Source organism: Microtus pennsylvanicus, chromosome 6 (genome assembly GCF_037038515.1).
Source record: "Microtus pennsylvanicus isolate mMicPen1 chromosome 6, mMicPen1.hap1, whole genome shotgun sequence".
In the NCBI taxonomy this organism is placed as follows: domain Eukaryota; kingdom Metazoa; phylum Chordata; class Mammalia; order Rodentia; family Cricetidae; genus Microtus; species Microtus pennsylvanicus.
The window spans coordinates 125,064,031-125,090,735 of NC_134584.1; the positions used below are offsets into that span (position 1 = coordinate 125,064,031).

The 26,705-nt window shown below is 51.1% G+C and overlaps 1 protein-coding gene across 1 annotated transcript in view; it reads right to left on the bottom strand.

Annotated features, from left to right (window-relative positions):
* Window positions 1–1,201: 1,201 nt before the first annotated feature.
* Window positions 1,202–26,705, bottom strand: part of Pcnx2 (pecanex 2) — a 121,489-nt gene continuing 95,985 nt past the window's right edge. The window contains exons 25-34 of the mRNA XM_075977696.1: window positions 25,481–25,696; window positions 20,098–20,351; window positions 18,259–18,492; window positions 17,850–17,971; window positions 11,874–12,018; window positions 10,391–10,621; window positions 9,569–9,843; window positions 8,078–8,265; window positions 3,148–3,596; window positions 1,202–2,003 (exon numbers count right to left, since the gene is read on the bottom strand). Coding sequence (XP_075833811.1) covers window positions 1,830–2,003; window positions 3,148–3,596; window positions 8,078–8,265; window positions 9,569–9,843; window positions 10,391–10,621; window positions 11,874–12,018; window positions 17,850–17,971; window positions 18,259–18,492; window positions 20,098–20,351; window positions 25,481–25,696 — 2,288 coding nt within the window. The 3' untranslated portion in view covers window positions 1,202–1,829. The remainder of the gene's footprint in view (window positions 2,004–3,147; window positions 3,597–8,077; window positions 8,266–9,568; window positions 9,844–10,390; window positions 10,622–11,873; window positions 12,019–17,849; window positions 17,972–18,258; window positions 18,493–20,097; window positions 20,352–25,480; window positions 25,697–26,705) is intronic.

The window sequence follows — 26,705 nt, forward strand, 5'->3', positions numbered from 1 at the left end:
CTGTTTCTAGAGATTCTAAGGTGCTCTGTCTCTGTTGATAGACCCCACTGATGTGGAATATTAGTTGAGGATGTGTTACATTTGTTTATGCCAGGGAACATTTGTTTAGTGATATAAAGATGTGTTGCATTCTTTTACCTTGCATTTGTTTAACTCTATAAAGCTGTGTTACTTTGCCTGTCTAAAACACCTGATCAGTCTGATAAAGAACTGAACGGCCAGTAGCCAGGCAGGAGAAAGGACAGGCCGGACTAGCAGGCAGAGAGAATAAATGGGAGGAGAAATCTGGGAAGATCAAAGAGCAAGAGAAGGAAAAGGAGGGAGGGCATCAGGGGCCACACAGCCAGAACAGAAGAAACGAAAATGTATACAGAAATAGAAAGATAAAAGCCCAGAGGCAAAAGAATAAGCCTCCGTAGATTTATCTGGGATCTGGGCAGTGGGTCCCTCAAAGAGTAAAAACAACCAACTACACCCTACCTACTGCCCTTAATTGTTAATTCTTTTTTGTGCCTATGTATGTACTCACGCTCATTGGTGTCAGCATGGATGTCGCCATGCCTCAGTGCCTATATTGAAGTCAGACGGCAGCCTCTGCCATCCGCCTCCTGCCCTGGGACAGGATGTATTGTTCCGCCATTGCTAATTCTTAAAGAACAGAAAGAGATGCTGGAGAGATAGCTCAGTAGAGTGCTTACCCGGAAAGCACAGAGCCTGAGTTTGGTCCCAGCACCCATGTGAGGAAGGAGTGGCTGTGGCGGTACACACTTGTGCCCAGCGCTACAGAGGACACACCAGAGTGGCTGGGGCTCCCCGGCCACCTAGGCTGACCTGCAAGCTCCAGGACAGCGCACACGCACACATGCATACACACACGCACACACGTGTGCACACACAAACCATTACTGCCTACTTCCCAGTGGTGAAGGATTGCTGTATCCATCCTTTGCAGCTCCCGTTTTCCAATCTTAGATTCTTTGGAGACTTTACTTTGCATAAACCAAGTCCTTCTTTTTCCCACTGCCCTTCCAGAAGTCCAGGCAAAGTGAAGCAGATGCGTGGTGCCCCCTCTTCTCAGCAGAAGGCTGTGCCTCTGCTCTGTCCTGTAGGGGTATCTGAGATGGGATTTGCTTCCCTCCCCACAAAGGTCTTTCTCAGAGTAGAGAGGATGTGTTTGGGGAGAACAGTAGACAGACACAGCCAGAACTGTAAACATTTTAATCCCTAAAACAGGTGTGTGCAAATGTGCTCACATACAGCAGAGCTTGCTCAGCTTGGAAGACTAGCATGCATTCCTGGGAAGCACGCAGGGATCCTGGGTGGCCCAGAACTTGAGGGAGGAGCATATCACCCTGAAACTCCCATCCTGGACCAGTGCACCATCAGGTTGTAGTGAATGGTTTGCACTTCCAACTGTGCGAGGGTCATAAAGGAGGAGGCTCTTTGCAGTTGGGCCGAACATGGATGCCCCTGGCCTGCTGATGGCCTCAGGGGCTGTGACTCTGCCCTCTCACGGTGACAATGATGTGTAAAATGCCAGTAATGTAGCATGCAGCTGTTCTATTACCAGAGCAGGAGGAGCCAGTCATGGGCCCTACTCATTCTAGTAGTTTTAAAATATACCATGGCTTTTGTGAGAAATGTCCAACTCTTGTGCAGTGCTTGAGGGAGGAGGCGCAATGTCTTTTCCCGACTCCCACTAGGCGAGTGTTTCCAAGAACCTGAGATAAAGTTACTGTTTTCTAGAATGGCTCTTCTTTTCCCTTAGGAAGAACCATGTGGTTCTGGAGCAGAGAGAGTCCCCATCTCTCTGACCAAAAATGTGTCCACTATTGCTCATCCGAGGCACTCTGCTGAGAAGCTGTGTCATCCAGGCCCATGTCCTCCTGGCTCGCTCTCCGGCAAAGCATCCCCAGGTTCTCTGCCACAGCCTCTGCCAGCCGTGGATCTGGAAGCTGCCCTTGCTCTGGGGTGTCAGTGGGTTCACATGGCTCAGAGAAGTGCTTCAGAAAGGAGAGAAGCAGAGACATGCTCACTGTCTGCATGGCCCAAGTCACCCCACCCATCCCCGACATCCCAGGTACTGAGGCCCGCGTAGCTGCAGACTTCAAAGGCAGGCTCTTAAAATGCACAGGACGGACAGGCAGCCTCTGAGGTTAGGATGTGCTTTCAAGCTGCACGTCTACATGGCCTCTGCATGTGGGACTTTGTTCAGAAGAGCTGGACGTGCCAATCCAAAGGGTGCCCACGGGAGTCGCCCCATGTTTGTCTACCTGCCTGCCACTGTGCAAGCCCTGGTTGACTTTCTCCACCCACCTAGCCCTCCCTTGTGCTGATGCTGCCACTGCAGGCTCAACCCAGCAGTTACACAAGATGCTCAGAGTCCTAAAGACCTACCATCCTTGCCAGAGACAGAAAAGGAAAATTTGCCAGAACCCTCGAAGTATGCCCACAGAGTAAGTTTAGAGAGATGGAATGGGAAAGGAGTGGCAGTTGTGCCCTTTTATTGAAGGAGAAAACAGAAAGAGATTAGGTGACGGTTTTACCCTCAAGTTATACTCCAGTATCTTCTCTTCGGCCTGGAGACACAAATCTGCCTAAGTTTTGCCTTAACCCATTGTTTTTTTTTTTATTTTTCTTTCCTAACAGAGGACATAGGAGAATTCCTGAGTGGCTGCCAATCTTTCTCTTTCTCATGAATGAATCCCAGCTAGTCTTCTCTGTTAGTAACATGAATTCTGAGCAAGTGGCATTTTATTCGATAGACTCTTTTTAAACTCTGTTTCTGGGATGGATCCACTTGGAAGTGGTTGGTCATCTTTAAGACTGGGAGTCCAAGGCAGTTTAACTCCAGTGCCTACTCCTGCCCTTTCTTCTCCCTCAGGCCAGAGTGGCTCGGATGGGAAGGAAGGAATCCTGCTTCCATAGAGAGGGCGAGGGGAGGCTTCTCCTCATGCCTGGGCTTCTGGATTATGGAAATAATTATGTTGGGGTACCTGTGGGACTTGTGACCCAAAGGCTGGGAATACTCATTGTTTGCTATAAATCAACCAACCCTGGAAGAAGGCAAAAGTATTTGGCAGGTGGATGGGATCCCCAGGCCCTCTGATGCCTCCTGCCTGTCTCCCACCCTGGGGCAGTCCTTACCCGAGCAGCATGGCTAGCGGCCCTCGCGGAAGGACCCATCACGATGTTGACACTGCTGGATGACTGGGTGTCGCTGGTGTTGCCTCCCTCTGCAGCAGAGAGTCCAGAGATGACAAGCGCGCTGGAGAAACTCCTTTTGCCAAAGAGGAAGCTGAGAGTAGAGCTGGTTGAAGAGCCCAGGCTAGACCGAATGAGTGCCTCAGCCCGCTCCCGGACACTCAGGTGACCCGTGGTGGTGACGGGAGGTGGTTGCGAATGCAGGGATGCAGCCGAGTTGTGCAAGGAAAGCCGGCTTCCTGAAGGCCTCTGGGCCAGCTCGTGCACAGAGCTGGATGTCTGAAGGAAGGCTTGGTGGCTCTCTACAATGGGACCTGAGGAGCTCAGAGTAGGTGGCCTCTGGCTTATTGCCGAGTGTGCCAGGACGGACTGGCTTCTGCCCTTCCTTCTTCCTGTAAGAGAGCAGAGCACCTGGTCAAACCCTGGAAGAAGTACTTTATAAATATGGGGGTGGGGGTGTCCAAACCCTGGAAGAGGTACTTTATAATAATGGGGGTGGGGGTGGTCTCTCTCCATTGTGATCCATCAGTGAGGGCAACACCCCTTGAGCCAATCCCTCCTTACAGCCTCATCTTGGGATGGTGGGCTTAGCTCCTCTATGCCACTTCCCATGACCGAGCTTACCTCCCATGACTATCCCACCTTGGCTTTGCATTTGGGGTCATAGCTTCAAGACATGAACTTTCTGAAAACATTTCCAATACAAATCATCAGAATGCTTTTATGTGTGTAATTTAATTTTGGGAGACCACAGAAGCAATGTAGGTACAACACCAGATATTATTCCATTATTTTAAATATATCTCTTAATTATTGTGTTCAGTGGACTCTTTTTCTGTGTATGTATATCCTCTCTCTCTCCCTCCCTCCCTCCTTCCCTGTGTGTGTGCATGTGTGTGTGCATGTGTGTGTGTGTGTGTGTGTGTATTTGCACAAGCACTTCAGTGCAGTGCCCTAGGAGACCAAAAGTGTCAGATGCCCTGGAGCTGAACCTATAGGCAGTTAGTTGTAAGCTACCTGATGTAGGAATGAAACTCTGGTCCTCTGTGAAATCAGTAAGTGCTATGAAGACACACCATGACCACAGCAACTCTTGTAAAGGAAAACATTTAATTGGTGGTGGCTTAGAGTTTCAGAGGTTCAGTCCATTATCTTCATGTCAGGACATGGCAGTGTGCAGGCAGACATGGTGCTGGAGAAGGAGCTGAGAGCGCTACATCTTGACCCACAGGCAACAGGAAGCAAACTGAGCATAGCTTGAGCATAAGAGACCTCAAAGCCCACCTCCACAGAGACACACTTCCTCCAACAAGGCCACAGCCACTCTAACAAAGCCACACCTCCCAATAGGGTCACTCCCTGTAAGCTTATGGGGCCAATTACATTTAAACTTCCACATCATTCTTCCAGACTAATGAAATCTTTTTAATGTTGTATATGACCATTGTCTTTAGCTGTCCGGGAAACCAATACCAAACCAAGGGAGGGAAATGCTTGCTGGGGCTCAATAATACAATAAGACAGTGGGGTAGCATCTCAAAGCAATAGACAGAAGAATCTAAAGTCTAACATTGAAATGACAGACTTGGGAGGGGCAGCACATACCAGTTACCCTGAGTTGATCACTTCCCAAAGTAGGCACACGTCAGAGTTTCATTCTGTAGCTCATTAATATGGGGCAATTAAGAAATAAAACATTTTTAGGTCTTAAAAACAGAGCATTATTGCCACAGGTGGCCACATATACCAATATCTCTGTGGTGTGTGGGTACCTGCTCTGTCTGTGCCCAAGAAAGCCAAGTCCTCTCTGAGAGAATGGAACTTGGTGGAGGCTGGCTGTACCACCTAGGCCCCTCACTGACATTACTTTGGACACAGTGATGGTGGTGTGCTCATTTCCAAGGGGCATTCACTGGTGACCTGCATGGCTTTCCTCTACCTATAGGTTGTGAAAATGGGAGTCTCAGACTGAGGCACTGTGTGAGGTACCCAGAACTGGTGCTGGCCTCTCTGGACTGAGTGAGTGGCCTGGAGCATCTCTGTCTTGGGCACAGGGGAATGGCCTTGGGCTTGAAGGTCCCTGTTAAGAAGTCAGTCAGAAATAAGGGGGAGAAAAAAAAAAGAAATAAGGGGGAGACCCTCAAGGAATCAACATTGTGAGCAAGGGTAGTGGCTTGTTTATTTGGAATCTGAAAAGGCCAAACTTCTGTGATTTCTAAAGCTAATCTCTGTCCAAAACCCTCCGCAGCCAACCACCTGCAAGTCTGTTCTCCGCCTACACTAGGCAGGGCCTTCTGCCGATCCCAAGAGCAAAGGGAGAGAGGTCTACAGAGCATCAAAAGAGAGCTAGCTGTCCAGAGTCCATGCAAGACAAGGGACTGCCCCAGCGCTGAAGCTTCAGCCAGTCTCTGTGTGCATGCATGTGTGCCTCTGTGTGTGGGGGCCAGAGGCTGATGTTAGGCATTATCCTCTATTGATCTCTATTCTGTGTGTTTTGATGATGCTTCTGCACTGAACCTGGAGCTGCAAATGAAGCTCTGAGCCTCAGGGATCTTTTCCTCTGCCTGCTCACGGTGCTGGGATGATGGGCTGCTGTTGCTCACAGCTTTTACGTGGATGCTGAGGATCTGAATTCAGATTTCCGGGCTTGTGCAGCAAGCATTGTTCAGACTGAGCCATCTCCTCTTTATACCTCAGATATTCTTTCGGTGTTCTGTTGCTCCTTTTTTTTTTCAATTTTAATTTTACAAATTAACCAGCAGCAAGCAAGCTGTGTTGAAATCATCTGCGCTGCTCGGTCTCATTACTTTACAATTAACTTATTTTTCCAACGACCGCATTATCAAATCTGGGCATTTCTAGGGAAAACCTTCAGACCTGAATTGAACATAATGAAATTTATGCTCCTTGGTTCATTATTTTTTCTTTGTCTTTGATTGCTAGTTGGGTTGCTAGGTTGTGGTGAGGGTCCTTAGTGATATAAGATAGCAACCCTCTGAATCTCTCTGGTGTGGGATTCAGATGGGTGATGGGCTTCTAGCCACCTGTGGTAAGTAGGTCACCAGCTCACTCCTAGGCCACCTCTCCTTGCTGTGACATTTACTGTTTGGTACTGAATGACTGTGGGTTTTTGGGAGCTTCGCGAGGTCGGCACACGGAGCTCCTGGCAATGGGCATAAGTGTGAAGTACCTAGCAAGCCAGCAGTGGCTGCTCAGTGTGGTGGCTCGGGGCGGCCTGCTGGTTAGGAATCTGGACAGACACTGGTCCTCTGGGATTCTGGCAAAGCATCAGAACTGGAATGAATGATGGGAACCAGGCAAGGAGTAAAGACGGGGTGGGGCAGGCATGGGGGATAAACTCAGTCACAAAAGTGGTATACGGGAGTGAGCCCTGCCAATCAGGAGTGGGGCACACTCACTACTGTTGAGTGACTCCCTTTATTTTGCCCTACCCTTGAGTGGCCTCATGCCTAACTATCATATGACAACTAGCTCTTGTGGTTTGCATGGAAACTGCCTCCCCTAAGCTCATGTGTGACATCCAGGTGGCGGCGCTGTCTTAGGAGACTGTGAAATCTTTGGGCGCTGGCGCCTTCCGGGAAGAAGTGTGTCATTATAGCCCAGCCATGCTTCCTTCTGCACACAGTCCGCTCTTGTGGTGACCAAATGCAGAATTCCATCTGCAGGCTGAGCTGCATCAGCCGCCATGTCTTGCCCACCGTAATGAGCTCTATCCAGAGCTAGTCACTCCGGCTGCTCTGTGAGGACTGTGAACTCGTGACATGGGGGGTGACAAAGAGAACCATAGCCAGCGGCTTTCCTTTCTTTGAATGGGAGGAGAACATCTCTTCTCTTTTCCCAGTCTGCTGGCTTGGGCTCTGCTTGGGTGTCTCTCTCAGGTGCCGTGCCTGCTCCCCTTGGCACATCGTTTGTTAGGATAGGGAGGGGTCTGGGCTATCTACCATGTTCCTGTCCCTACTCCTGCCCGCAGCAGGGAATGGGCTGCCTCAGAAGGAACATAGTGTCAGCCCACCAGAAGGAAGATCACTGGAAAGTGGGACTAGGCCGTGGCCGGTAGGGATGTAGTCAGGGGGACAGATGGAAGGCTAGGAGTGTGCAGGTGTCCTGGGGTTCGCTGCTCTCGGGATAGGACTGGGTAGCAGCTAAAGGGAGGCCACAGTGAGTAGATCAGAGGCTTGGAGGCTGTTCTTCCTCATCTGAATACCAGGTTGGCTGCTTACTGACTGGGTACCTTGGGGCAATGCCTTTTCTGTGCCCTGTGTCTCCACATGGGAAGGGAAGATAGAGCACCCCAAAGGGCCTAGAGCCATGGAGAGTGTAAAGGAGCCGGCGTATGTACAGCCCTCACGGGAGGCCCAAGAGCAACAGTGTACAAACAGCCTCGGCAGCAAGTGCAGTGGTCACACAGGACGCGGCATGGACGAGGAGGGCACTGCAAGCTAGGTCAGGGCCGGGAGACCCTCAGCCCAGGACGGGTTAGGTTCCGGGACTGGAAGCCCAGGCGCTGAGGTATTTTGTCAGCATGCCTCCTTCATTTAGAGGTTCAGAGCTAGGCTGGACTTAGCAGAAGAGTTTTAAGAAGCAATAATGGTGGAACAGCACTGAGAGGGACAGATGGACAGAATGGAGTATCAGACGGTCAGGAAGACATACATCAAATGACTGCCAAAGGTAAAGGACCCATGGACAGATGAATGAGCAGAGCTGGACCCAGCCAGCCAGAGGCTATGACGAGTAAATCTCTTCCAGAGCCACAGCCACTGACCCTAAGTTCCTTGATGGCAGCCAAGAGGCCCTGGAGACTAGAAAATACATTCCATGATGTTGGACCTACGGCCCTGGGCACACTCACCTGTCCTATGACCCTCTCCACGGGGTGAAGCCCATTGCTGGGTGCCTCCTTTTCTGGCTTGTTCTGAGCTGCTGTCCCGGCTTTCTCCACTGGGGGCATTCCTACTACCTGCTGCTGGTCCTGCTGGTCCATCCACATCTTCAATGTTGCCACCGCTCCTCTGGCCCACACTGCAATCCTTTCTCATCCTGTGGGAGGGACAGGAACGTCAGGGTCTCATTGACACATCTCTCATATAGTCCCAGGCCACACAGTGACATCAGTTAAGGACCGTGATCGCATAAGATGGTATCACCACATGGTGTGTAGCTGGCTGGCTTTGTACAGCTCTGGTTCTGCAGGTTGGATTCCTCCCATTGCAAGTGCCTCCTAACTTACCCTGCCTGTCCCCACTAGCCATGAATGAACTGGGTGGAAGGGCACTCTCTCCAGGTGGACCGCACCCCGGGAGTGCATGTGAGAAAGGGGCACAGTGTCTAATAAGCAGATATGCATGCCAGGAATAGAAGCATCAGGCTGAACCTTCCATGGGAACCCATCAGGAGTGCTACCATGCTCAAGTGATGCTCAGAATACCCCGGCAACCAGAGACTCCTTACTGCAGAAGGCAGAAGGCAGCACTGAGTGACAGGCCTGAAGGTTCAGGCCTGCTTCTCTCTGCAGCCAGCGAGAGCTGGGGAGAGGCTCAGTCGGCCAGGCGCTTGCTGTGCGGTGTAAGCCTGAGGACAGCCTGTGGAGCCCATGTCAAAACGCTGGGTATGGTGGTGTGCACGTGTAGTCTCAGCGCTGGAGAGGTGGAGGTGGGCAGATCCCTGGAGCTCATGGGGCAGCCGGTCTAGCCTAATTGGTGGGTTCGTGGCCAGTGAGAGACCTTGTTTTGGAAAAATAGATGCTGGCAAGATGGAAAGAAGGGATTCTACAAATGTTTTCTCCTTTCCACATGTGTGGGTATGCCTCAACTCACAGATACACACACACACACACACACACACACACACATACACACACATACACACATATACACACACAATGGTAAGTGATACCTGAAGAATGAGAATGATATGATACCTGAGGTTGTCGTCTGTCCTCCATACTTACCTGTACACAGTCACAGCCCCTCTCTCTCTCTCACACACACACACAGACACACACACACACACAGACAGACAGACACACACACAGACACACACACACATGCTGGCATACATATGAACATACACACAAACAAAATAAAAAGTACCCTCTATCCCTCAAACCAGTTAGAGGACAGACCCGACCTGGACCTGAGAGTAGGGAATGTGACCGTGTATATGACATTCCCCATTGATTCTCTCTGAGGCCACTTGTTGGCCACATGACCTGTTGAGGGTCAGTTGGGCACAGCAGGGTGACTCATCTAAGACAACAGTGACCCTTATCATCATGCCACCCAGAGCTCAGCTCCACACGCTTCTCCCCGGTGCCCAGGCAGAGGCCCCTGGGAAGTCCTACCTTAGCCACCTGGTCTGGAACCACGTCCTCATACGGTCCAGTGTGACAGGCCCACCCCAGACGCTTTGCAGCTGCTTGTGGGTTCCCAGGTAGGACGTGGTCAGTGGGGAGACATACATGGGGTACCCCAGCGGCTGATCGCAGGAGGAGTTGATGAGATTGCGTAGCACCTGCTTGTTGTTCTGGATGCTTCCACGCTCTGGGTTGCGGTTGCGCAGGAAGATGAGCTCCTGCTGCTGCCCTGCCCAGAGTCCTCTCACGCACTCCTTGTTTACCTGCAGGCGGGGGTGGGAGTGCAGAGAAGTCCAGGGATCCCGGCCGTCAGTTGGGATTTAACCCACGGAGAGTGAGTCCGGTTCTGGGAGAGTCTGGGGGTATAACTACTTTTCGGGGGGCCCTTGTCTCACTCCTGAAAATAATGTCATTCTCATGGGGGGAACTTAGGGAAAAGAAAAAGGAAGTAAGAATTTTCTCTTAGCCCTATGCAAAGACAGGTCATGGGCAGGAGGGCTCTTCCATCCAGGAGCGGGCAATCCAAGAAAAGTAGGCATGTCCAACCTGCAGCCCATGGACCACATGTCCTAAATCACAAATTACTTAAAACATTAAGATACTTAAGAACAAAACAAAATGGTGTTGTCAATTTGGTAGATCCTCCCCACATGCTGGTTCTCCCAGGAGGGCACCACAAGGGCACCAGGCTTTCAGGCTGCCTCTCTGGTGCCTCTGGCTGCTGGCTAGCACTCCTGCTTAGGAACCAGCAGTGCCAACTGCCTTCTCGTCTTCTTGCTCCCCAGTTGGAGATCAGGGCATGTGACCTACCTTGATGACCTTGAAGCTCAGGAAACCCCTGTGGAGCATGATGACTTTGTATTCATCAGCACCCTCGTCCACCACGTGCCTCAGGGTCAGCAGCTCCTCCTTGTTGGACAGCACCGCACCCCTCCAGGCTGGGTCTCCCTCGTGGCAGATCACGACCTTCTTCTCGAAGGACTGGATGGCCTCATAGAGAACCGCCGGATCTTCATACTCATCCGGGCAGGTGAACTGGTCCTGGTGGGGAGAGCCCAGGGCTCAGTGAGGCCAGAGCTGCTGGTCTGGGCAAGGGCAGAGGGGGACTTGCGGGGGCCTCTGGGGCCACATGCTTGCCTCATTTCCCCGCTCCCCACCGTACCCTCGTCACTGAATCTTGAGCTGGGCATTGAGGGCATCTCAACTCGTTGTCCCTAACCAGCTGGAGCATGCTCAGGAAAGAGCTGCATTCCTCAGGCCTCTGTGACATTTAGGTCAGCTCCCCTCTTCCTAGTGAACCTCCTCCTCTATGCTCCTGGGGAAGATGGCCATTAGCCAATGCCAGGTTTATTCAGACCACCTACTGTTTCCAAGGCTAGCGTTGAATGATTTCTGAGGCTTTCCAGAAAAAAAGATTTTTTGGGGGGGAGAATTGTTTGTTGTTGTTGTTGTTTTGGTTTGGTTTGGTTTTGGTTTTTCGAGAAAGGGTTTTTCTGTGTAATAGTCCTAGCTGTTCTAGAACTTGCTTTGTAGACCAGGCTGGCCTCGAACTCACAGAGATCTGCCTGCCTCTGCCTCCCCAGTACCGAGATTAAAGGCGTGCGCCACACCACCCATATCAAAGACTATATTGTTATTCATTTTTGTGGCTTTCTTTTTGAGACAAGGTCTCATTCTGTAGTTGAGGTTGACATAGAATAATTTACCATTTTAATTATTATTTGAGCATGTCATATGCATCAGAAGGAGATGGAGCCTGTGTTACTGACTTTCTCCTTCGATGTGTTCAGTGTGTGTGTCTGCATATGTAGAGGACAGAGGGCCACCTTCGGTGTCCTCCTTGGTCGCTAGCCACATTCTTTTGGCTGTTGTTTTGAGATAAGGCCTTTCATTGATCCTAGTGGTCACCAGCTTGGCTAGATTGCTGGCTAGTGATGCCTCCCCCTACCCAAAGAGCCTCTTGTCTTTCTGTTCTCAGCCCTGGGATTGCAATAAAATGAACACACCTAGATTTTCTCCCTGAGTTCCATGGTTCAGACTCATCCTCATGCCTGGACAGCAAGCCTGTTACTGATGGAGGCCTCACCCAGGCCCACATTTCTTACTTTTCTTCTCACAGGGGAGAATTCTCTATTTGAGCCTGTGGTGTAAGAGGATTTATGCCATACTCCTTGGCTGAGCTGATTCTAGGCCAGTGAGGAGACAGACAACCATGGAGTGGGGCTCCCTGGGTGGGAAGTCGACTTAAAGGGGCAGACTCAGATTATTGTTCTTTCAGAATTGGCTTTTTTACCTGGTGCAGCTTCAGGGACATCCGGACGGCTGGAACAACAACTTTGTGCAACAGGTCCATGTCGGCAAATACCCACTCGTCTCGAGCTGTGACCCGGAAGTCACCTTTGAAGAGGGCATGCAGCCCGTACAGAAAGGAATCCAGGCTGCAAAACAGTCACGTTGCTGTGGGGTGCACACAGAGTTCGTGACCCCTTTATCCCACCAGCGTCTGCATCTCCTGGTTTAAGGATTACCTTCCTGGGGTTAGGGAGATGGCTCAGTTGGTCCACACAAGCGTGAGGACCTGAGTTCCCAGCATCCCATAAAAAGCCATGTATGGTTGTATGTGCTGGCAATCCCACTGCTAAGGTCCCTGGTTCTAGCAGGCCACCCAGTGTAGCTTACCCAGTGAACTCTGGACCAATGAAAGATGCTGTCTCAAGTAAGATAGATGGTATCTGAGTAACAAACAGGGCATGTATGACCACTTGTACATACACACACACAAACACACGCATTATCTTCCTATATTTTGAACTGACCCAGCATGGAAAGGAAGATGATTCTAGATGTTTCCCAGAACCCTCATGCCTGGCCCCACAGCAAGGCTGGTGCCTTGGTGTAAGGGCATCTCCCATCACCATAGGAACCACTGACATAATCTCTGAGCGGGAAACCGAGACCCAGCCTGGAACAGGCCAGACACATACACCAGAAAGCAAGGGTAGCAGGCTCACCCTCCCCAGCCACACTGGCTCTGCCACACCTATCCCCCTCACCAGTATCTTACTTTTCTTCTTGAAATTTCAGGGCTGGTTAAGCATAGTAGAAATTGGATTCTATCATAATATACAGAGAGGAAAAAATAGTCAAATGTCACCCAAGCACAGATTCTTAGATTATCAGAGCACAACTGTCCCCTCTGCCACCCTTTCTTTGAAGGCCAAGGTCGGTGGCTAATCTCTCTGCCAGGGTTGTTAGTGTTTTCATATCATCTTAGTTAGGGTTTCTATTGCTGTGAAGAACCGCCGTGACCACAGCAGCTCTTATAAAGGAAAACATTTAATGGGGTGGCTTACAGTTTCAGAGATTTAGTCCACTATCATCATGGTGGGACATGGCAGCGTGCAGGCAGACATGGTGCTGGAGAAGGAACTGAGAGTTTTACATCTTGCAGGCAACAGGAAGTGTTCTGTTTCACTTGGCATGGCTTGAACATATATAGGCCCTCAAAGCCCACCTCCACAGTGATACTTCCTCCAACAACAAGACCACACCTACTCCAACAAGGCCACGCCTCCTAAGTGCCACTCCCTTTGGAGGCCATTTTCTTTCAAACCACCACACATGTCCTGCTTTGTTTTCCTGCTGTCTTTCATCCCTGTCTGTGTCACTGTCTCTGAGGGTCACCTGAGTGAAGAACAGGGTGTCACAGCTGGCCTGGGCCGTTCTGAGTGAACACAATGAGTGGGCTCAGGAAAACAATGTGTCCTGTATTCTGGGGACAGGAAGGAAAGTCTTCTCTCCCTCGCCCTTATTCCTCCACTGTGCCCTCTCATGGTGACCTCTAATGCCCCCGAGATGCAGGGGTGAGGCAAACATGGCAGCCAGCACTTTAGACAGGGCTGGCCTGGGACAGGAGGCATAGGACACACATTGAGAAGACTTTGGTCTCAATGCCGTGCATGGGACCTGTGCATCAGAGACGCACAGTCACACGGCCACCGTGTGCTGCTGCGGAACCTTGCTGTGGTGTGTGCCTCCTCCACTGATTTCCATCCCGGACTCCCTTTAGGAAGACTCAGAGGCTTTGCACAGGAGAAACGGGAACTGCCAGGGCCTCCTGAGATAGAGGAATCTAGAACCTTCTAGAAAGGGATAGAGGGAGTAACCTTTCCCAAAGGGCTGTCTGCTCACAGAGCAAACACTCCCAAGGGGCTGGGAGCCGCAGCCAGCACCTGGGAGGCAAAGAGCCCCCTGGAGCCGGGCAGAACTGCAGGCCGGTGGGTGCCATGGTCAGAGGCTTCCCTACCCGAGTGATGCCACCATCTGCTCTCCAGGGGGACATCTGAGGGTACCCCATGCTGGAAAGGCGCTAACCATGAAAGTGGGGAGGAGGTGCTAAGTCATGAGTGGCATGAGCACAGGAAGGTGTGGGGGACACCACACTGCACACTCAGTGTAAGAGGAAATGCTCTTTTAGATGTGGGACCTGGATAGGAGAAGACTTGAGGGTTCACCCAGACCCCCCAGGTATCACCCTCAGATCCAAGAGCCTCAGCCTGCTGCTTGCTCAGTGGTAGGCCATTGCTCCCCCTTACTCAGACACCCAGGCTCCCATCTCAGGGCTCAGCAGGCTGCACCGGGTTGTCGATTCTCTTTTCAGAGAAAATGACACACTGTCGTGCTTCCAGGTGTTTGATTAAAGTGACCCTCCACATGAACCAGAGCCCGAGTGAATCCCTCCAGCACGGGGAATCCCGTCTTGACCTCACACAGCGAAGGGTTCTACCGGGAGGTGTTTCATAACTGGCTTCTCCCCTTGGGGGGGCATAAAGAGGAAGAAGGTCTCCAGCAGGCAGCCTGGAGAAAAGCAGGGGAGCAAGGGGAACAAGGGGCTTGGAAGCCTCTCGAATGCCTGCAGTGCGTTTGGATTTGGAGCGTCGCTGGGGTTGTCCTCTTGCGCATCTGTTGAGAAGCCAGTGTAGTCATAGACTGTTGTGATCCCTGAACTAGGAGGCAGAGATTGGTGGATCCCTTGGGGCTTGCTGGGCAACCAGCCAGCTTAGCTCACAGGGAGAGCCCAGTCACCGAAAGTAGCTGTTTCTCAAACAAAAGTGGCTGGTGCCTGGAGAAGGACAGTCGAAGTTGTTCCCTGGCTTCCACACACATGGACACCTAACAGGCATAGGAATGCACACATACATTGACTGGACTGAGAAATGACAGACTCCTACACAGCTGCATCTGGGCTGTCACTGCTGTGAGAGAATAGCACACAGCACAATCAGGGTTGTCTGTCTCGGAGACCAAGCCCCATCCGAAGCCCACGAAGGAGGCGGGCAAGACAGGCTGTCTCATCACAGAGCCAAGGATGCAGGGGAATCAGGAGAGGGGGGAGGAGTGAGGGAGGGAGAGAGAGAGAGAGAGAGAGAGAGAGAGAGAGAGAGAGAGAGAGGAGGAGGAGGAGGAAGAGGAGGAGGAAGAGGAGGAGGAGGAGGAGGAAGAGGAGAAGAAGGGGAAGGGGAAGGGGAAGGAGAAGGAGGAGAAAGAGAAGGAGAAGAAGAGGAAGAGGAAGGGGAAGGGGAAGGAGGAGGGAGGGAGGGGGAGGGGGAGAGGGAAAGGGAGAATAGCTCTGTCTCTGTCCAGGCTCCAGGCAGGGACAGCAGGAACGTCACATCTGGCTATGACCCACCCCTTCCTGCTACTACTTTGCTCCTCTTCCTCTCTGACCAGCTGTGCCATGCCCTTCACCTCATGATGAATTTGGAGCCATGAGCCAAGACAAACCATTCCCTCTTTGAACTTAACTTGCTCTCCCGGGTGTTCTGATCATAGTGACGAGAGCAAAAACTAAGGCCTTTCCTGGCTGACCTGGCTTGGCTGTCCCCTGTGCTCTCTCCGTGGTGGCTCTCAATCTCTGGGATTGGGCCCACAGGAGACATCTGTCCATGTCTAGGGACAATTTTGATGCCCCATCTGATGTAGGGACAGATGTCCACCCAAGGAACTGCTAGAGCCCCAATGTTGAAAACCCCCAGGCCCACTAGGAAATGAGACCAGCACTGGAGTTGGGGGTCCTCCAGTACTGGACAAGGGATCACTGCCCAGGGTCATTAGCTGGGCTTGGACCTTAGGCTTTGGGGAAACAACTGTGTCTCAGGGACAGTTTCTGCAGGACTGACCCATCAGGGTCTGCCCAGCACAGACTGATTTGTTCCATTGCCACCCTTCACACTGTGACATCCGGGCTTTGCAAGAGCAGTGCGGCTACTGAGGGGGCTGACCATGAGATGACTCACCGCTGTGTCCTCTGGCCTAACTCATCAGTCACGGGGATACACAGTGCTCAAGATGCCAGCTCCAGAACCCTAGTGAACTCTCTTCCCGTGTGCCTCATTCCCCTCTGGAGCAGCCACAGACAAGACATTGGCTTTGCTGTCATGGTCACCTCCTGGCACACCAGTTCACAAAACACAGTGGGCCAGGTGACCAGCGCCACCTCATGGGCATTTAGATCACAATCATCAGACAAAACAACCAAAACCGATCAACCAATCAAACAAAACCCCAACATGGTTCCTGAGCACAGTCCCTGACCAGCCCGACCTTGTTTCATCTGTGCCTTTCTATGGTGGCTTTCAACTATTGCCATCAGGGACATGCTAGAGCCCGGTGTGTTCTAAAATCGAAATATTCCCTTGGGGGAGCCCAGCCTGTTCCTAGGTGGTGAAGAACACCCAAAATGCCCTGCTGTTCCTTCAGGGCAGGAACCTTCCTGCGAGTGAAGGGATCCAGAAACTCTACTCCCCACATCCCCCTGTCTCTGCCTCCCAGCACTGGGATGTCAGGTATGCATGACAACATACTCAGGTTTTGAAGTGGGTAAGGGAATCTGAACTCAAGTCCCATGCTGTATGAGCACTTTGTCCTAAACCATCTTCCCAGACCTTATTTCTTCATTATGAGTTACAGAGCTACTGACAGGTTGGGGACAATTCCCAATCAATGCCTCTGTCAGTATTCATGTTGTCCTATGTGCCTGCTGGCTGAAGCTGGGGGATGCAGATGTGCCCTAGTGGCCCAGACACTGAAGGTACATGGTGGGAACCATGCCAGGGGAAAGGATCCACGTGGTCAGGAGAAAGCATGGTGCCACTCCAAAAGCTACAACATCCCTAAGCTCAGACTACACTTGAGCCACCACACAGCTAATGCCCAGGCAGCTTCTGGCACCACAGCCCAGCACAGGACAGGGCAACACAGAAGCTAAACGGGTGGGAGGAAACGGTAGACACTGGAGTAGCTGAGCAACTCTGGGGCTCGCGCTTTCTCACCTTCCTGCCTCTTCATTTTCCTCTAGTGCTGGGAATCCAACCAGAGTTGGATACATGCCAGGCAAATACTTGACCATGAAATCTATCTACCCCTGGCCCCATATTTCCCCTGTCTTTTAAACTCAAATGTTCCCTTATGCACCAAGATTCTCATTTTAGCTGACAGCCCACTTTGATCCCTGTAAGTCAGGAGCTTGCATCCTGCCCCCCAGTTTCTCTAGTGCTGAGTACCAAAGGTGAAGCCACACAATAGCCACTGATGCCCTGTGACTGGGATTGGTGGTGGATGTCCCCAGTTAGAGCATCTTAGCTGGAAAAGAGGGACAGCAGGGCCCAGGCACAGCTTGTCTATGACAGATCCTGCTCAGGGGACAGAAGGTGAAAGGAGGTCTGGGAAAAATGATAGGGATGAACCTTTCCCAAATATCAACTTTGGTAGGTACCAGGCAAGCATCCATAAGGAGGCCTGCAACCATTTTATTTGAATATAGGGTGTTACACATCTCAGGCTGCCCTTGAACTCACTAGGTAGCAGAGGATGACCTTGAACTTCTGATCCTCTGCCTCTACCTCCACACTGCAGGAATTACAGGTATATGTCACCATGCATGACTTATGCAGTGTTGGGGGCTGAACCCAGGGCTTCAGGCACACTAGGTAAACCTTTTATCTTAGCCCAACCCTTATAACCTAGAAGGTCTGAGACCCGGGACCCCTGGGTTCCAACCGCCCATAGTGATATTTCCAAATGCAACAGTCTAAAGTTTGCAATGACCAGAAACATTCTGCAGACCCACCCTGATTTCCCAAGGAAAGATGCATCTCAATGGCTTGCAAACAGGCCAGGTTGAAATAAAGAAAATGACTGACAGAACCCATCAAACACAAACCCCAGCCACCTGCACAAGCCTAAAATATCCCAGTTGTCTCTCTGGTACCTCATAGCCATATTGTGTGCAGCTGTTCCCAGAGCTCGCCTTCCCAAAATGCACAGGGCAAAGGAAAGTGTCACCAGAGGTGAGTCTTCATCGCTGTCCACAGGGTCCAGGGCCTTGGAGAGCTGAAAGAACAAGGATGTGAAGCCAGCTGTCACCCGGGCTCTCACGTGTGTGGCTGCGGCAGGCTAACTGGGCACCTCTGAAGTGACCCCGGAGAGGGGAGTCTGTTGCTGCCACAATTAAGTACTAAACATTTAATTGCTTAAGTACTGAACATTTGTTCAAAAAAATAAATGTTTTCACCTCTATTTTCTTATTATCTATTTTGGAATACAGTAAGAGAAAGGCGGTTAAGGACCCTTGCTATGTAGGCTCGTCTTCAGTGGCTTAGCCCCAGGTCCCCTCCTACCTCCTGTCTTTTCCCTGCGCAGTACTGAATCCATTCCAGGAACACGGTGCAGTAACTCGCCCGTGTGATGCCCTGGAGACACGGGACGTAGTCATCGTCGATGTTGATGTTAAACATCGCAAGGTCACGCTCAATGTGGTGCCACTTGGCGAAGGGCTGGAGGGACTTCAGCAGGGGCTCGTTCTTGACCCACGAGAGGAGTTTGGGGGAAGTGACCATGTAGTATATTATGCTCTGCAGAAAGCAAGTGAGACTGTGAGATCTCATAGCCAGTGGGCAGCCAGGAGACCTCACTGTTTTGATTTATCAGGCCTCAGTAAGGAGGGTCTAGAAAGATGGCTCGGAGGCCAAGGGGAGACATCATTACCTCCATCAAAGACGGCTTTGGTTGCAGGGGTCTGAGGTCTCTGATGGGTACCTTTTGGCTATCAGCTCAGTGTAGAGGACATGAGGTCCTTTTGCTCACAGATAATCACTAGGGAAACCAGGAATGTTAAACACGCTGGGTGGTCTCTTCAAAAGAACATATACAGTCAATCTGCCCTCATGACTTGAAATGACGTGGCTAATAGCCTGGGGACTTCTGTGTTGTCTGCAGGGTCAGAGCACACCTGAATACCCCCAGAGTCTTCCTCCCTAGACCCTCATCTTGAGCATTCTTTCCCAGTCAATAGAACCCATCTTTATGGAAGAGGTCATATGGACTTTGAAAAAAGTTCCAATGTTACCATGTAGCAAGCTTTGCTGTACACAGAGGATTGAGTTAATTATCACCGGGACATTTTTTTCTAAAATTGTGCTGTGCTTAAATATGCCTAAAATAGATTGCCTGGGGCCAGACTCTAGAAGTTGGAACTAACACTGGCTACTGAGCCGTGTTGAACAAATTTCCCTCTGGCCTCACACAGATCCATAGTCCTGGCCCCGGTGATTGCAGAGACACCCCACAGGACAGCGCTAAATTGCGGAGCCTTCAGTAGGCTCGTCACCGTCCATAGCCTTCCCCCAGCATAGGGTCCCTCACAAGGGTTTCCTCTGTCCCCTCCTGTCCTTCTGGTCCCTTTTCCTTAGAACACCGCTCAGCCCAGGCCCGCACTCGGTACCCTGAGCCAGAACCACATTTTTCTTCACAGGGCATCCAGCTGCATACTTCTTTTCTTGTCTTTTTCCTTTCCTTTTTCTCTTTCTTCGCTTCCTCTTCTCTTTCCCTGTCTGCTCCCCCACACCCGTTTCTCTCCTTTTTTTTTTTTTTTTAAAAAAAAAGCATTTTTCTTCCTATTCTTTGGATTGAATGTTGAAACAGGATCTTTTGTAGGATGGTTTGGAACTCTCTATGTAACACTGAGCTTCTGCCCCTCCTTCCTCCTCCTCCTGAGTACTGGGACTTATAGATGTACACCAACCACAACATGAGGTTGTATGCAGTGCTGGGGATTGAACCGAGGACTCTGCATGCTAGGCAAGCACTCTGCCACCTGAGCTACATCTCCAATCCAAACTCTGGTTTTAAACTGAACCATCTGCACAGAGCTAATAATGTAATCTGTAACTCTAACACTGCTGATGTGCCCTGGGTATTTAAATTGGCCATCACAACAAGTGCCCCTGCTGTGGTGGAAACGGACAGATAGTCAAGGTCTGTCCCAGACTTAGGCTAACACAAAGCCCTGTTGTATCTTTCAAGAAAGAAAAGGTCCCCAAGCCTGACTGCATCTCTCATTGGGAAGCTGGGAAAAACCTCGTCCTGCCACTTTGTGTAGAGATTTCCAGAAACCCTGCCTTTCACCCCCTCTCCCCACTTCCTAGGCGCCACCCCTAGTGTTGGGAAACACAACACACCTTGACATAGTAGCGGACGAGCACCCTGCGGAGGTCAAACACCTGCAGCATGGTGGCTGCATTGTTGTCCATGATGCGATAGCCCTCCAGGATGTACTGTGTGCGCGTGATCTCCCAGGTGAGCCAGCGCAGGTGGAAGGCGGCGTTGCAGGACAGCAGGTGTGGCAGGTGGCCAGGCTTGCAGCAGCAGCAGCCTCTGTCATCCTCGTCACCTTCCATGATGGCCTCCACCTCCCTCTGCTGGCAGTAGGTCCCTGGCCAAGGACACAAGAGGCATTAGGTCACGCAGAGGTCAGAAGAGGGTGTCAAGTGATCTGGATCTGGAATTATAGACAGGTGTGAGCTGCCGTGTGTGTTGAAAATTACACCCAGTTCCTCTGGAAGGGCAGCCAGTGTTCTTAGTCACCAAGCCCTCTTTGTAATCCCGTGAGGTGTCTCTGAAGGTGCTAGGAGGTGCAGGAGTCTAGTGTGTGTTCTTTGTTTTAAAGCAGGCCTACTAAACAGCCATGAATAACTTTTTGGGTGCGTACCTATATGAAAGTGGTGTGTGTGTGTGTGTGTGTGTGTGTGTGTGTGTGTGTGTGTGTAGGTAGGTAGGGAGGTAGGTAGGTTATTTCTCAGGAGCCCTCTGCCTTGTTTTGAGACGGTCTCTCCATGGATGGCAGCTCAGTAAGTTGGCTAGATCAGCTCTGCCTCCCCGGAACTGGAGCTCAAGCCTCTAATCCCAATGTTCAAAAGTAGGAACAGAGCAATCCCTCGAGCTTGCTGGCCAGCAAGACTAGCCAAGTCACTGAGCTCCTGCTTCAGTGAGAGGCTTTGTCTCACCAATAATAAAAAAGAACGGAGTGGCGAGACACTGCAGAAAACACCCGGCATCAACCTCTGGCCTCCACAAACGTGTGCGAAAATACACAGAAACATCATACACACAGATGTACATATACACACACACACACCTAAAAAGTGGAACTAATCAAAGCTTCCAGGCACACCAGGCAGCCCAGTACACAGCAAATGTTGAAATGTGTAATTCTGTAATCATCTCTGGGAGTAAGGCATCCCAACTTCCTCTCTTTACAGGTCGGAACAACAACACAACCAACCGGACTCAGAGGAGGGGTCTTTCTAGTTCACGGGTCATTCAGAACGCCTCCTCCTCACACAGCCTTCCTGAGGCAGATGCTAAGGGGGCAGAGACTCTGCTAGTGCCCACGGGACACAGCCTGCTCACCTAGACCCGCCACATACACCGACATGCCTTGGGCTCCTCCAGTTAGAAGTGAAGGGAACTATGTGTGCTAGCATACGCGGGGGACAGCGCTCTACTTTATGGATGAAGTCTGGAACTCAGGGAGTCAATAGACCACACAAGCTGCACAGACATAAAACCCAGAGGCATGACGAAGCAGTGACTGTCGCCAAGAGGAAGAAAACTGTGGAGTTTGAGATTAGTGGGAGAGCTATGTGGATCTGCCAGTTAAGATAAAGATCCGGGTTGGGTTTGCTTTGGATAAGATTAGGCTACGCGGATGTTTCCACACGTCCCCGTGGGCCAGTGATTATGGGGGTCAGCCAAACCATGAGAAAACTGATAACATTTCCCTCAGACAGGAGCATAAATCTTGCTTTTTCATATTCCCCGGCTCCAAGGGGAGTGGGTGGCTTCACCCTAATAATTGCCTGTGCTTTCTGTGTCCCTTCTGCAAGGTCCATCAAGATGCTGAGGAGTGGCCTGCAGGGTGCGGCCACATGAAAATTTGAAAGAATTCTGAGAAAATGGGATTAAAAAATTTAACATCAAATAGACTTTTAAAACGTTTAGACATTCTTTTTTTCAGTCTTTCCTTATTGAACTTCCCTCTCTCCCCTTCTTTCTTTCCCTCCTCTCTTCTCTCCATTCCATACTCAGCTCATCCATCTGGTGTCAAGTCCTGTGACAGCGGTGCGCTAGTGCATCAAGGCCCTGTGGCAGAAGCTGAGGCCCTGTAAAGCCACGTCGCCGGGATGTCCACCGAAGATCCTGATATGAAAGTAGATTGGTTTTTCCAGTGAGGAAGGCGGTGTGGAGCTATCAGAAGGCTATGTGGTAGACAACTACTGAGCGCCTGGGAACCAACTAAATACTGTGGCAGAGATTTCCAGCAAGTTCCCCACAGTCAGACTGTCCAGATGGAGAGCCACATGGTTGCCCAGCTGCACCCTGATCTAGCAGTGAGCCCAGGGCCCTTCTTCTCCCTTGCTTTTCTTTTGGAGTTGGTTAGGGGGTTGGGAGGAAGGACGATGCCTCTCCTGAGGGTATCTATCCCCTTCAAGGTTCTGTCTCCTGAGCCCGAGTTCACAGGTATCTTCTAAAAAAGACCAGTCCCCTGCCTTGGCCCTTTGTTCCTGTCTCTCACCTCCAGACAGTATCACTGGATCTGCAGCCCCTACCCTTCCCTTCAGGCCGTCTGGTGCCCACTGGCACACACTTTGTTTATGACTCTGACTTGGACATTCAGCTGATATTAATTTGTCAACCCTTGAATTATTAATCACCTTAAAGGAGACACCGCTCTGGGGCCCTTTAAGGTGACTCTGTATGCATGTTTATCCTCTCCTCACAGAAATGGCTGACCCATCTGTCCAGGTCACCTGACTAAGCGATCACAGAAGGATGGGAAACTCCAACAGGAGCTCTGCTTGCTTTCCAGGTGGTCACACCACTACTGTAGGGACCGTGAGACACAGAAGGAAATGGCCCATTCTGGCCTGCAACCGCCTCCCCTGCACGCTTCCCCTCACTACCACGCTCCACACTGACACTCGAGGCGACCTTGAAAGCAGTACATAAAGAAGCATTGGCTGGGGCACCTGGCGATGTTGAAAGGAGTGACTCTGTGTCCTGCTACCTCTACATCTGAAAGGAAAAGCACACTGTGTCACGGTCTCAGCCTCAGCTGTATCGCTAGAGCACTGGCCTTTCTTCAACAGCTATGCTCACCACTTAAGCCTCAGCAACCATGTCCCACTAGGAGAAATGGAAAGCCAGATACCCTCTGACCCAGAGACATGCATGTGTCCTTGGCTTTGGTACTCTGATCTACTTTACTCGGACTGAACGGACAGCACAGAGAGGCCAGTGATGGGCACATGTAGGAGGAGAGGTCGTGGTAGAAGCTGTTTCTCTGCTCTCAGGGGACAGAGGTATCTGAGGGTTCAAGCTCGGGGATCAGCGATGTGGGGGCAGCCCTGGGTCCTTTGCAGCTGGCATGTGAGTTTAAGGTTTATGTAAGTGTGTGTGTGTGTGTGTGTGCGCGCGCACGTGCGCATGTGTGTTCACATGTGTGGTGTGTATGCCATGGGTATATAAGTGCTCAAAGAAGGCAGAAAAGGGCACCAGACTCCCTAGACCTGATGCTGAGCCGTAAAATTCAGGTTTTGGGAATTGTATCAACTGCTCTTAGCCATTGCTCCAGCCCCTGTTGTGTGATTGTAGACTTGAACTTGTCCAGCCACCCCAGGTCCTCCTACATTGCTCAGGAAGTCTTCATCCCTGGGTATATTTCCCATAAGCCCTTCTCCTCTTATGTTAAAATGGGTTGATTTCTATGGCTTGATGCTCAGACCTCCTGTAAACTTGGTGCTTCTCCTCCAGGGGGTTGGGGCTGGGGGCGGGGCAGAGGATTCTTCCCCACAACCTCTGGGGTAGATCTCTTGCTTTCTTCCTGAGAAAGTATAGCCCGGTGGTAGACGACTTGCCTGGAATGCGTGTGGTTCTGAGTTTGATCACTAGCCATGAGAGAGGGAGGGAGGGAGGGAGGGAGGGAAGGAGGGAGGGAGGGAGGGAGGGAGGGAGGGAGAGAGGGAGCCAGAGCAAGCTGCGAATGTGCAAACAGCCCCCACTCCCTCTCCTGGCTTCCTCAGTAGAGTTCCAGAGAGAGACTGTCTGGGTTTTCACTGCCCCCAGGCCGTGCCCAGCTAGATTAAATTTGACCAAAATAAAACCCGCTCTTTCAGAAGACAGGGAATTCAGAAGAAAAGTAGAATGAAGAAAAAGAAACTTAGAACACCACCCAAGAAGAAAACCGACCTCCGAGGGAATATTGTAATTGATGCTGCAATGAGAATAAACCCTACAACAGTCCTTTGGGGTCAACGTAGCTCTTCCTCAGAGCTTGAATTCTGTCAGGCTACGGGGCTTTTAAGTCTCTATGTTTAAAATCAAACTAGGTCAGAGAAAATGTACTGTAGGAGAGCTGTGGGATGCGGGCAAGCTGGCTGCCATTTTTACCCTCAAGACATGGCTTCTGTGCTAATCTTACAGTCAGGTGACATGCCCACTGTGGTTGACTGGAAGAAGACAAAGCCGTAAACTCCCAACCGACAGTCCCTCCCAGAAGCCTGCTTACATAGCCCCAACTTTGGCCATGCTGGGAACCCCCTTCTGTGTTTTACCCTGTGAGGTTTCAGGAATCCAGTATGCTGTGGCAATGTTGAACCCCAGCAAACCACGCCTCTCACTCACCGTGACACAGGACAAAGAGTTAGTTTTTCTACCGCCTGACTTTGAGCTATAGCTAGAATTGACTGTATATTAATTACCTTTCTCTCTGCTGTGGTAAAATAACTCAGCTGAAGCAATTTAAGAAAGGAGGTTTTCCCTGGGGCTCATGGTGTACGGGATGCAGTCCAGTGTGGTGGGGAAAAGACATCAGCAGGAATGGCTCCTGACCGTCAGGGCAGGAATGCTTCATCTGGGCGGATCAAACAGCAGAGAACAGACCAGAGGGCGCTACTGTTTCCCCAGCTGACTGACGTGTGCTTGTCAGAATGTCTGCTCAACAGGAGGGGTAGCCTTGATCCCATGCAACAGAACCGTCCCCAAGTCCTTCTTGGTGACATCATCTCTAGAAGGTTTGTTCTGTTCGTTTCTATTTGTGTGCATGTGTCTGAGTGTGCACATGAGAGTCCAAGTGCCCATAGGGGCCAAACTGCATCGGAACCCCTGGAACGGGAGTCCTGGATGCTGCAACCTGCTGGAAGCTGGATTCAAATGCAGGCTTCTGCAAGAGTTGTACATGCGTTCAGTGAGTGAGTCATCTCCCCACCCCTGATGGTGGTTTCCGAGCAGTGCTCTGCACGGTCCTCCGCCTAACACCCCGAGTTCCAGTGAGGTCACAACTGCACAGTCCTCCCTAATACCCTGAGTTCCAGCCGCAACTGCACTGTCCTCCACCTGACACCCCGAGTTCCAGCGCTGCCGCAACTGCACTGTCCTCCACCTGACACCCCGAGTTCCAGCGCTGCCGCAACTGCACTGTCTTCCACCCAACACCCCGAGTTCCAGCGCTGCCACAACCACACTGTCCTCTGCCTAACACTCCACAACCACAGAGACCCCTACCTCGGAACTCTAGTCCTCGAAGTTGAAAGGTGACGAGACCGTTCCCAATCTCGATCAGGTGGACGAAGGCATTGAGGTCATCCGAAGCCAAGATGAAGCAATCACCGGAGCTGTAGTTGCCCCAACGGCCAAGCACCAGGTCTCCACAGAGCGACTCCTGCAGGGTCCGCGTCAGGTGCTCATAGAAGATGGAATTGAGATTGTTGTCATCGCTCCCTGAAGGCAGGCAGAAAGGAGAGTGGTGAGGGGTTTACCCAGAAGCAACACGCCATCTTATGCTCAGATCCTGAAACAGAGAGCTGCCCTTTGGTAAGGTCGGAGTTTTCACGTACACAAAAGTACCTGCTTCCCATCTATTTTGGCGGATTATCCTGAGACCTCCTAGGCCGTCCCTCTAGACCCTGTGGTAACTTCATACAGATGCAATACTGTCTAAGTGCAAATTACTTACACGATCCTGTGTTAAACTCAGTTCAACACTCTGACCTTGGGGGAACTGGCTGTGCCTGCCGTGCAAGAATGAGGACCCGAGTTCATTCTCTAGGACACATGTTTTTAAAAAGACAACCATAGTGACAGGCACTTGTCATTCCAACACCAGGGAAGGAGAGAGAGAAGTGATCCCCAGAGCTCTCCGGCCGGAACCCTAGTCCATGGAGCTAGCTCCAGGCCACTGATGGACTTCTTTTCAAAACACAGGGTAGATGCTGCTGAGGAATGACACTCAAGGCTGACCTCTTGGCTCCACAAACACATGACATATCTACATGGGTGTGTGTGCACATATGCACACATACACACACTTCTGAGCTCTAGGTCTGCACCTTAATTCTCTACTTAACATCTCCTGTCTCAAATGTTCCACAGCTTCCGTGCATACAGAAAGGACTTTGGGGCTGTCTCAGTGTGCACAATCACGTGTAAAACAACCACAAAACCAAACCAACTTCTCTTTGCTTTCCAGTAAACATCTGGGCCTGGGCCCACCATTCCCACAGCGGCTGATCATTTGTGTGCCCCCCCCCCCCACCCTGCAGGGACTGAGAGTGTGGGCTCTATACCCTGACCAAGGTGTGATTCTGGGAGCTGCCCATTGGTTAAGATTTGACACTCAGCTGGAGGGAGGGTGAGAGCTGCTCTTTCAGAGGACCAGGGTTCAAACCCCAGCACCAACAGGGCAGCTCACAACTGTCGGTAACTCCAGTTCCAGAGGATTTGACACCCT